The sequence below is a fragment of the Harmonia axyridis genome, chromosome 1 (assembly GCF_914767665.1).
Source record: "Harmonia axyridis chromosome 1, icHarAxyr1.1, whole genome shotgun sequence".
NCBI lineage: Eukaryota > Metazoa > Arthropoda > Insecta > Coleoptera > Coccinellidae > Harmonia > Harmonia axyridis.
This window is the reverse complement of record NC_059501.1, coordinates 32,506,758-32,519,111: the sequence shown is the minus strand read 5'-3', so window position 1 is coordinate 32,519,111 and position 12,354 is coordinate 32,506,758. Positions and strand designations below refer to the sequence as shown.

Genomic DNA, 12,354 nt, shown 5'->3' with positions numbered 1-12,354 from the left:
TTGCAAAAACTGTCAAACAGAACACATCACCAGAATCATAGAAAAATTAGGACGAATATTGTGTCAACTGATCCGAACGGAATGGAATTAATTTGTTATATTTTAAACTAGAATAATTTATCAAGATTCGTGTGAATCTTTTGTGCTCAATGCTTCCAGGTGCCGCATTATGAATTATACTCATAAATATCCAGATATCGCGTGATCCCCTTAGAGTGCTCTTCACGCGTCATCAGGCATGTCGGCATTGGTTTTGCTATACGTTGCCGAATTTTATTGCCACTTGGGGCGGCTTCTGGATTATTTTTCTTTTCAATTTTGATTCCTCAGAATGGAATGCAAAATATACGAGAAATGATTCCATTTTTTCATTTCAAGCTTATCCTTCTCGAGTTTTTCATTTCATACCACATTCCATTTTATTATAATATTTTTCATTTTTTTTTTTTTTTTTTTTTTTTTTAGGCGTGGGCGCATTCGAATTTAAAATAATGGTTCATCCACATCGACCGATTGTTTTAATCGATAATCTTAAAGAAAAAAAAAATTTTTTCAAACTTTTTATATATAATTATTCACAGGTCTTTCACTTCCACACGGAAGAACTAACTAGTAGTGAATATTATTTAAACATTATGAGGCTTTTTACAAAGCAAATTCATCATTAAAAATGAAAACGAAATTTGCGACCAGTACTGAAAGGTTTTATAATTGAATATGTATTTCTTTTTTTTTTATCTAGGTAATACGATAAAATCAGATATATCAAAATTTTGATTGTTTCATATTTTTATGACTTTATTCCTTTATTGATAACTCTCCTGTTTTCTTCTGACCAAGTATCTAGTACAGATGAACACAAAAATGAACTTTTCAATTCATTATTCACCCAATAATCAAAAAAATATTTTGATTCATTTGATGGTGAGCAGAAACCAGATGAACTGTGTGAAGAATAAAGAATTAAATAACAAAATATAAAATTCTATTGGTATAACGATCACTGTTACCTTCATTTTAGCAGTGTAATATTTGAATTGATTTAATTGATTTAAAATTCAACATAGAACGTTTCACATAGGAAATTATATATAAATAAGATTTTCAAATGTCAAACGTGAACAAAGCAACCACCCCGAAAATACCCCCGAGCTGCACCAGTGTTTGAGCATAGTCTTATAATGTAGTCATGGCAAAAACATTCTTGTAACTCAATAAATAATGTTTTTATTTAATTGAGTTTTTATTTCAAATAATATAAAAATATCAAGGAGATTTGAAAAATTAGAACAGAGGTAAGGTATTCGACTTTTATAAAGAGAATAATTCACATAGGTTTATTCATTGGATATAATTCATCCCAAACAAATCCAAAAGAAATCAGTAAAAACTCAATCAGGAAGCATATTCGGGGGAATTTAAAGCGTATCCATACTTTTGTCTCCATTCTAACCATCTTTTCTTTGCAGTACGATTTAAGGGGTTCCAATCCAAATTGACCATCGGGATGTAGTCGGTGTTTATAAACAACAGGTAATTCGCCTTCAAGTTTACAAATCCCACTTCAGTATGCTTGAAAAGATTTCTATCCAAGTACATCAAATGATTGAAACTCAAATCAAAATGATCGATAGATTGAACGTTGTCAAACGTTCCAACTTCTATAGTTTGCAAATAATTGTGACTCAAGTCGAAACGTACCAGTTTCTTCAATCTTGGCAAACTGAACCTGTGGATAGACTTTATGCTATTGTAGCCGAAAAGAAGATGATGAAAGATCCGTTGATCGTCTGGAATCTCCAAATCATCCAAGAATTTGAAGGAATCTTCCGGCAATGTATCCAGTAAGTTGTGTCGCATGTTGATTCCTTTGACATGAGTGCCCTTAAACCAACTACAATTCCAATATCTTATTCTGTTAAAGCTGAGATCTAGGAAATACAAATGGGACAAGTCTTGGAAGGCTCCTTCTTCAATTCTGAATATCGAATTGTGATCAAGGAATAGAAATCGAACATCCACATGTGTGAAGACTTCAGATCGAATCACCCTGATGAGATTTGAGGACAGGTTTAGAGCTTGTACTAATCCCAAGTTTTGAAAAGCACCTTCTTCGATCCCTTGGATTCCATTGGATGAAAAGTCGAAAACTGCTACATTTGGGATGTCTGTCACGGATTTTTCATACAACATGGGTATTTCCTGATTGTTTATACGTATCGTGTCCGTCTTATTGTTGATTATGAAATCCCGCAAATTTCTCGCTTCTACAACGTACACAGAGGAGTTGGTTTGCGAAATAAGACGAATCCATACATTCTTGAAGGTTATTGAGTCCTGTTCCTCCTCAAATACGAAGCCACAACAATTTATTATGAGGGCCACTAAGCACAACGTTATTCGAAACTGCATCACGTTGAACTATTACGATCTACTTTCTGATTAATTTGTTTTCATCATTTTTCATGTCGCTAGATACGAATTAAACCATAATTATCGAAGCCAGAATTTATTCGAAACGACTTTATCTCCGCGTGTTTTGAAGCTGGCCCAGTTTTATCTAGAATGTTTTTGTTGTTTCGAAGAGTACTTGGATGAAATTCCTCGTTCTCCTTCAATGAAATAACTCGACTTATATATATTTCATTGATAAATGGTTGCTGAATTATATGCATATTTTGGTCAATGCGCCTTCATATTCTAGTGATGAGTGCAGCAAAATGAAGACATTAAATGTTCTTATTGTTAATAATATTATTTATTCATTTAGTTCCTCAGAAATAATATACATAAATGTAAAGTTTGAAAATAATATCATATAATACTTAATATAAATGTACCAGCATAAATGTAACAATGGTGTTTCGTGGTACTTGTGCATATGACTTTCTCATTCGTAGGCTTCTCAGAAAGATACATTAGAGAATATCTTTCCCCTACCCTAACTAGTGTGCAGGTACCATGATACCATTGCGCAGGCATACAACTTAGAGAATAAGAAAAGGAAGAAGAAATTCACGGTGTACAATATGATTTGATGTTTGTAACACAGGTATAACACTGGAAAGAAGAGAGTTCAGGGAGTAAGTAACGAGGTGATGACCAGTTGAGTAAATATTTTTTATATCATCTCCAACTTGTCACCTCGAAATTTTTCATGAAAAGTAAAGTTCTTACTTCTTACAAATCTAGTGAGACAATATTAAGAAAGAAACCTATGCCTGCGATCCTTATGTGATATTTGTCAAGCATTCTTGTTGAAGCCACGAATTAAAACAGACTAATGATCTTATATTCTGTTTGTGTTATATTCCGGTTTGGTTTTTTGTGACTGTTGAGGAAGCTCTCGAAAAGTTGCGTTCTATGCAGGCTGATGTTGTTGGGATGGCAAAAAAGTCTATCGCCGTTTTGATAAAGTTGGAAATGCGGTTTTGTAATAGTCGATTTCGTATCTTCACAATTTTAGTTTCTATTTTTATTTTTAAGATAATTGGAAAAGTCCAAACAAGTCCAAATCAAACTTCATCAGCCTTTTTTCAAGCACACTGAGTATCATATCGATATTATCACAAAGAATATTAATCGAACGTTTGTTTGTTACGCCTAGGACATCATTTCCATTTTAAGGTTCCATCAGGTTTTTATCACCAGTTTGAAAATGGTTCTGTGTAAATTAAATCGCAAAATAAAAAAAAATTAATCTCAACTTTTCGGAGCTTTCGATTTTTTTAAAAATTATCTTAATCTTTGCAATTGCTGCAGTATTTTCAGATTTTGTACTCCTGTTATCACTAGTATCAGAGTCTTCGTCTTCGTTTTCTTCAAATGTTAACTCAAACACTTTCATTAAATCTCGAGCAGCTAAGTCACTAACATGTGCCTAACACACGAAATGCTTATTAGCAACATCAACATTTTCCCTTATTTTTCACAATTATTTTAAAAATGGGAAATTATTATTAGTATTGTCATTAGTGAGGTAATATTCAATTCAGCCATTATTGTTGGTTGGTGAATGTGTATTCAAGGATTTAGTGGGAAAATCAATTAGGTAGTCAATGGAAAAAGACGAACACGTTTAAAATTGTTAATTATTTTGATTTTCGCGTGTTTTACGAAAACGGGACACTTTTGCATCTCGGAGCACAGTATCGGGACGTCAGGACAAGTAATCAAAAAAAGAGACAGTCCCGTCCAAAACGGGACGTCTGGACTCTATAACTAATTCGTGAAGTAGCATAGTTCACATGAAAATAAATGGCGATATGGGTAGGCAGTACGCACTGAATTAATAAAATTGGAAATAAACACGTTGCTCACTATAATATTCAAACTTCAAACTGTTTGAAGAAGTTTGATTTCTAGCCAAACCCAAAGATACAGAAATCAAGTAAAGTCAAACTTTTTTACAAGTTTTCGAGTCAAGTTTGTGAGTAAAATCAAACTAGTTTGTCTAGAATGCATGTCTACTCGTACTCGTCAATTTATTGACTCCAACAAGAAGGTATTAATATTAATAGCCTTATTAATCAATTAATATTAGTTAATTAATATTAATTAATTAATAATATTAATAGGCCCAACCCGTTCAAAAGATTTAGATCTCATCGAAGATGTGCGAGTTACACTGAATTAGACACTTGAATCCATTCAAAACAGACTAGCATAGTTTATTCAAAAATTATTGGGAACAAGATGTCACAAGAAGAGATTAACAAAATCCCTTTGTCGTACCCTTTCGGATGACACGCTCATATATTCTTTCCTTTTATCGTATCATTCTAGATATATTACATGTAAAAATAAACTTTCGATTCAAATAATCAGAATTGATTGTCTTTAGTGACTTGGTTTGAATATTATATGCAATAATTGACGTCCTCTAAATATTTTACTTTTACATTCTTAGTACCTACTATAACTTTCTCCCTCTTCAAGAATTCAAATTGCATCATACAGACTCCACCTCACCGCAAGAAAAGAAGTTCATCCATGGCCATATTTCATAGTTGAACTGTCGATAAAGCAACTGGTATTATTTATAACATCATTACACGGTTCATCGAAGATCTTCTACTACTTGGATATCGAGAAGAGGCTTCGTGCAATAAATTTCGATGTGAGCGCACTGATTCAAAAAGGGCAAAACAATTTTCAAGATTTTTTTCAAAACGAGTTACAAAGTAGCATGAAATGAGGAAATATGTTTTTAGAATTTCATTACCAAATTTTTATTCATCAATATCAATTAATGAGTAGGGCCGGCGCGAGCAGTTTTGGCGCCTGAAGCAAATAATTTTTTGGCGCCCCTGCTGAAAAAGTATCAATAAACACCACCCCCTCCCAACAAAAAATATCACATTCCCCGATGATAATTCGCCATTTTTGATTTCTCTAGCTTCTTTGCTAATCGTTTCATTCTAAAGTTGTTTTCACTGGGTATCTTTTTTTTACCTACAATAAATTCCTGGATTTCTTCGACACCGATAAACAATGCGTAAATAATATATCTGATTCTCACATTCACAAAACACTGCGTACGATCGATGAAAGATTACCTATTACACCACAAGATATAAAGGGCGGTAAGGCAAGCAAAGTTTCGAAAACTAAATGGGATTGAAAACTTATGTTCCGCTGAAAACATTTAGCATTTATCAGTAACTAGTTTCGATTGCAGAATCGCAAGAATTTTTCATATGTTGAATGTGTAATTCGAAGTGTTTTCGTCTTTATGAAATACATTCCATCCCTCATTCAATTAGGGTAATAGGCAATGCTGCTTATATTGGTTGGGTTACCATGTGTTATTTATTGAACAGGCGGCTTTAGTAGAGACGGTTTGGATATTTTTATTGAAGGGAATGTTGATAAACACAGCAAAGTGGACCAACCTCATGTCGTTTTTGAGAATCAAGACTATATTTTTTCAGAAATATGAAAGGGCGGCCACAAACTGGGCTAAATTGCCGCTCCTCGGAAAGAGGATCCTGAAACAGTCGCTACACTGTTTCACCCCGCCGGCCCTGTTAATGAGCGAGATATGTATAATCCACTCGAACATCACATCTGTGATTGAAATAGTATAGAAGGAAAAATTTGAGGAAAGCACTCACTTGTCAAATTGGCTTTTTGCGCCACTGGAGAAGATCCTCCCGAAATTTGACATGCACATTTGAGTAAATATTCTACTTAATATATAAAATGAATTGGACCTAGTTGAATCTTATGTTATGGAGAAACTGGATAATGCTTTTCGATATTCTGCTTACATGTAGCTCAGAAATGTTGTTATCTGCACATAAAATTGTGACACATTCATAAACGGAGCGGGTTCAAACAAATTTTTTGAAATGGGTTGCCTTCAAGTTGGATCTCCCACTGTCGGTGAGTAATTACGAACCAAAGTTAGTATAAGATCTTCAAAATCGAGACGGGTAAATTTCGATATTATATTCATATTTGAGTTAATAAACAACTTCTTGGATTGTAAGTACTTATTGAATAAAATAGGAGTGAATTGCTGATCTGTTTGACTGCTTTGTTGAGATCGAGGAAAACTTTTCTCATAAGATTCAACCCTACCAATTATACCATGAACGGCTCAATTGACAGAGCACAGCTAAGCATTTCGCAAATGCTGGTGGTGTAGATCTGTTCTCAGTGACAATTTTCTGTTTGAAAAGGCAGAATCACAGAATACTAATAGTAAATGAAGATTCTTCCAATGTGGTGTTTCTGTATGATCTGTTGTGTATGATTATATTATAAATGATATGAGAATGTAATTTTTTTTTGTATTTTGATTTTTTATTATGATCACTTTATAGTGACGACAGATATTTATTTATTGATTTATTTATATGGACATGCCATTCTACATTTATATGAAGAATGACATAAATAAATCGTATAAATAAATAAAAATCTGTCGTCAATGATAAGTTTTTTTTCGATATTCTACTTGAATCGCTTATGGTTCTGACAACTTCAACACAAAATTTTGTCTGTTGACTTAAGTATTCTTTCTAAATTTTTTCTGGTTCTGGTAACGTGATCAACCTGAAATTTTGCATACAGCTTGAAATTGATTTACCTCATCTAAATGCAAATAATAAATCAGACAGTTCAGAATACGAATCACGGATTACCCAGTCGGTAATGCAAATTTCATTTATATTAGAATAGAATTCACAATTTTGAAATCAGAAAATTTCGAACCCGAATTACGGAATACCGAGTTTGATTCTGCTCCTTAGTTTGAGTTTTTCCGTTGGACGGAAAAATTTAATTGTACTTGAAATTCGTCATCGGATAGTTCAACCTTATCATTAAGGAACATTCTCGGCTCAAAATTCGGGAAAATATCCTCAAGAAAAAAAAATTATCTAGGTAACAAAAAATAAAAAAAAACATTCTAGGTAAATGGAATATTTATAGTTATTATTTGTGTGGAATAATCAACTGTGAGTACCAGGAATACCTATATGTCATACAGAAAATATTGATTACTTGTCATGGTTTTATCACGTCGTCCTTAATTCCGGATACCACACATGACTTCGCGAAGATCCCATCGCTCTTTTTAAAACTGAAATATCTCCATATAATCCGTTATCGGGTTCTTTCTGCTGGTTAATTAAGAATTTCTGCAAGAACATTAGTTGGCGGGATTTATCAATTTGTCATTCAGTTGTGAGCTTGACTTACGGTACAATGACGGTGACCAATAGGGAAAATATTATGAATCACCTGTAGTTGTATCGGGTGTCCCAAATTCGTTTTCTAGTGAGGGGATCCAGGGCCGCTGCTAGACATTTTGTCACCCCGGCAAAATAAAATTTTGCCGCCCTGCTCTGCTTTTTTTTATCTGGATTTTATTTCAAGCAGCCTCTGTTATTCCTTCTAGGTATGTTTTCAATTTCATATGAAATGGTTTTTTTAACTTAAAATCACCTTGTCAAATTTATCAAAGAACGATTCCATTAAAAAACGTCCTGAATTGTTTAAAAGTACGGCTCTCTATAGTAAAAAAAAATTATCATAAAGGTGTATTTTCAATGCTAGTTGAGAGAGCCTATTATTTCTTTTAAAGGTGGTTTTTAGGACTTATAAAGTATTTTCATAACTATAATTGAGAGTGCCTATTCGATTTGAAAAAAATTTCTCTTGGCAGTTTTATTATTTTAATACAAAGAGTGGTATTTTCACTAAGAAAACATTTTATGTCAAAAAATATGCCTTATATTATCAACTGATAACCTCACAAATTCAACTGTTTTCAAGGTATAAGAGAAAATTGGAAAATGGAGTGAAAATAAAAGTTCTCATAACTTCTTTATTATTGGTGCTATTAACATGAAACAAAAACATCCTACAAGCACTTTTTCAGTAGAATCCATTGGTGTTATAATTCATTTCTTATTGCCATTAGTTTTAAAGTTATAATACAAACTTTAAATGTAATCCATAACAATTTCTATAACAAATAAAATCGTTTAATTTTTCCCTTTTCAAAAATATATGAAATACATATATAAATTTCGTATGAAAATATGAAAACCATCAAGTTTCAGTTTCAGAAGGCAAATCAACCAAGTACCATCTAAAATAATCTGTGAACTTCAGATAATCAATATATTCTGTGGCCACCAAGGTCTTCGGATTTAACATAAAGATGTTAAATCCGGAAAAAAAACGGAAAAATTAAAACTAACGCAGTTGACGAGATTTTGAATGTTTAGAAGACTTATACACATATGGAGACATATATCTATATGCTGTTCTAGGGTCTTTATCTCTGAGGCTGCAATTACCACATGAATGAAAGAACGCTCTAAATTCTTTTGAATCCGCATTCCTCATTTTTCGTTGTTCACTTCTATAGCATATATTCCTGCGAACAAAGTGAATCAGTATTAGGAGTACTATATGAGGTGTTCAATCAATGTCTGGAACAGGGTGTTTTTCCGGTCATAGTTGAAAGCAGCAAGAATCGTGCCAATATTAAAAAAAGGAGATGAATTACAGGCCTATATCGGTGCTTCCTGTCCTATCTAAAATTCTTGAGGAGTTACTCAGGAGAAGGCTGCTGAGTTTCCTGAGGAAAAATAATATCTTGAATGATGATCATCATGGTTTCACCAGGGAAGTCCACCATAAGTGCATGAACTAGTATTTTGAAAACAATTGCTGATGCCTCAGACGAGAAAGAAAATAGAAAGTGTTGTCCTGCGACCTATCCAAGGCATTCGATTGTGTGGTGAAGGAAATTCTGGTAAATAAGATGAAGTATTACGGTGTTCGGGGTTAGGCTCTTTCCATACTCGAATGCTTTTTGACAGATAGATCCCAGGTAAGTGATTGGAAGGGAATGTCTCGCGAGGTGTACACAAGGCTCCATTCTGGGACCTCTTTATCGTTTATACCAATGATCTACCAGCAAATGTATTAAGCAGTCAATCTCTGCGTTACACTGACGAAACGAACTTTCTATAACTAGGGCAAATTCAATGAAAGCGACAAGGAAATTTGGCGTTCGGGATGGACTTCTAACGTTTTCAACAAAAGTCTTATTGTTGATCCCTCAGAAAAAGTTCTAGGTTTCAATCTTCCTAGGAAAATTTGGTGTATTTTGAATAGACTTAGAACTGGTCATGGTCGTTGTAATAGTACCCTCTTCAAATGGCGTTCTATTGATAGCCCACTATGTGAGTGTGGTGTAGAAGAGACCATTGACCACTTGGTGAATGATTGTCCGATTTATAAATTTCATGATGGTTTCCAAGCTATCCATTCAGTTTCAGATTCTTTTTTAGAATGGGTAGTTAACTTCAAATCGATATAATGAAAACTAATATTTAGTACTCCTTTCTGCTTCTTTTCTTTTTGTTTTAGGATCCAATTGGAAATTATAGAGTCGTCAACCGAAAAGAGAGGATAAAGGAAATTTTGTTTTGGTTGAAGAGGAAGTCCTTCAATATAAATTATGTCAGCTTATTCTGTAAACGTTTACACAAACCAGTCACTACACCGATACGGGGAGTCAGAGTTTTTGCTGAGGTTTTTATCTGTTCTCTTGTATCATACGTTGAAATGTATGATGCCCCGTTACATTTCCTCTGCTAATACTGAGATTCATCGACACATATGCTTGATTGTTTGAAATTAATATTTTGTATTGCTCTTTCTCAAAAGAATATATATATATATATATATATTTTTTTTTTTTTCCTTATCACCATATAGGGCAGGTAACTCCTAGTGCCGGGCATTTTTTTTTGCCAAAGCGCTTCAGAGGGACGTTAAGAACTTCCTCACAAGCCTCGTGTTTGCGAGGATCACTTCTTTCTGCGCTGTGCTTACAAGCTCTCTATCTAAGCCCAGTCTCAGCGTGTTCTCAAGCAGATGTTTTTCCACCAACCCATTTGTTGACATGACCAGCGGGAGTATAGCAGTCGATTTCAGGCCATATATCGTCTTCATCTCAAATGCCAGATCGTGATATTTTGTCAGTTTTTCGACGAACGCTTTAGTCATATTGTCATCGGCCGGGATAGTGACGTCCAGTATACTCAACGATTTTTCTTTTTTATTTAAAAGCAAAATATCCGGTCGGTTATGTTTGACCGGTCTGTCCGTCGTGATGAACGTATCCCAATAGAGTTTGTGGGTCTCGTTTTCAAGTATGTTACTCGGGTGGTACTCAAATGGCTTCGACATTTTTTTAATAAGGTCACACTTAATGGCGATTGCCTGATGATACACCTTTTCCATTGCGTTGTGCCGCTGTGTGTACTCCGTTGGCGCCAGTACAGTACAGGATGACGTGACATGCTGGATTGATTCAATAGCCTGCGAGCATTTGCGACACCTATCGGTAAGTATGTTCCTTCCAGTGATGTTCTTTATGTAAGATCTTGTCGGAACCACTTGATCTTGAATCGCTATTAATCTGCCTTCTGTTTCAGGGAATAAGTATCCAGCCTTCAGGTAGGTAAGTGATTCCGATTTATTAACATCATTACTTTGCAGGCTTCCAGGGTATCTCCCGTGCAGCGCCTTGCCACGCCACTCCTGCAAAAGCTTCTCAGTGGTAAGTTGAGGTGGGTCCTGTTGGCTCGCTAAGTTCAGCGGACTGAGTTTATCATCCTGCAGACATATATGCAGATATATATATATATATATATATATATATATATATATATATATATATATATATATATATATATATATATATATGTCGTTTCAGATGGCGGAGGATTGGTTCGCTATTAATGGACTCAACAAAGAAAAAACCCAAAAGATGTGTTTTGGATATGATGGAGATACTGGAAAGATAAAGTTGCTCGGAGTATTTTTTGACAACTCTCTCTCTTGGAAGCAGTATATAAATGAGATGTCGGGTAAATCATTATTATTGTTAAACAAAAAAAATTATCTACGACTATTTCAACTATAAGGCGAATGAGGGACATATCTTCTCTGAACGTTTGCAGACCCTACTACACTTATTTCCATTCCATAGCTACCTACTGTATTCTACTGTGGGGACACAGCTCTGCGGCGAAGAGAGTAATTCTGAAGCAAAAGGAGGCAATAAGAGCCTTATGTGGGGTCTCAAGAACAACAAGCTGCAGGGACCTTCTCAAAAAAGAGAGAATACTAACTCTACAATCTTTTTATATACTGAGCAGCCTGTTATACTCTTGAGAATGGCCAAAAATGTTCTACTCTAGGACAGTTCCATCAGTATGACACGAAGAAAAGAGATGACTTGCTTATTCCCCATCATCGTATTGAATGAACTCTGGTAGTGACAAACCATATGTGTTTTTCAGTTTTTCAAAAAGATTCCGAACTATCTTAAGATAATAATCAATAATCAATTTCTGAAAGTGATTGTCATTGAAAACACCTATTCTGTTGATGAATTTATGGCATTTCTGTTTCAGAAATTTTAATGTGTAATTGTGATTGTTGACTTCTCGATGTTTTTAGAGGCTCTATGAATTCCTCTTATACACAAGTTCCTTTTGACTTACTATGTAATATTTTCTTTATGGTTAAATAAAAATTATTATCAATGTCTTATATGCGGCAGCAGTTCTCTTAAGTTGACTCATATGGTCGAAGAATGAATCTGACGCAAGCCTATTGATAACACAAAATATTTCTACATGAATTGCTAATCCCGCCCAATATTTTCTAGTTGACCTCAGAACCAACTCCTATCATCATGATTGGCGTGGTCGTACCTTATTGAAGAGAGACCGTAGAAAGTGCCGACCCAAGACCAGATAGCTGGATCGTGTTCACTGTTTAAAACGATTTGATTTCTGGGAGTTTTTCCAG

The 12,354-nt window shown here is 34.4% G+C and overlaps 1 protein-coding gene across 1 annotated transcript; it reads right to left on the bottom strand.

Moving 5' to 3' along the window:
• Positions 1 to 1,323: 1,323 nt before the first annotated feature.
• On the bottom strand, positions 1,324 to 2,524 carry LOC123670547 (chaoptin-like). Its single transcript, XM_045604036.1, has one exon. The coding sequence runs from the start codon at positions 2,410 to 2,412 to the stop codon at positions 1,396 to 1,398; it is 1,017 nt and encodes a 338-aa protein (XP_045459992.1). The 5' UTR covers positions 2,413 to 2,524; the 3' UTR covers positions 1,324 to 1,395.
• Between the last annotated feature and the right edge of the window lie 9,830 nt (positions 2,525 to 12,354).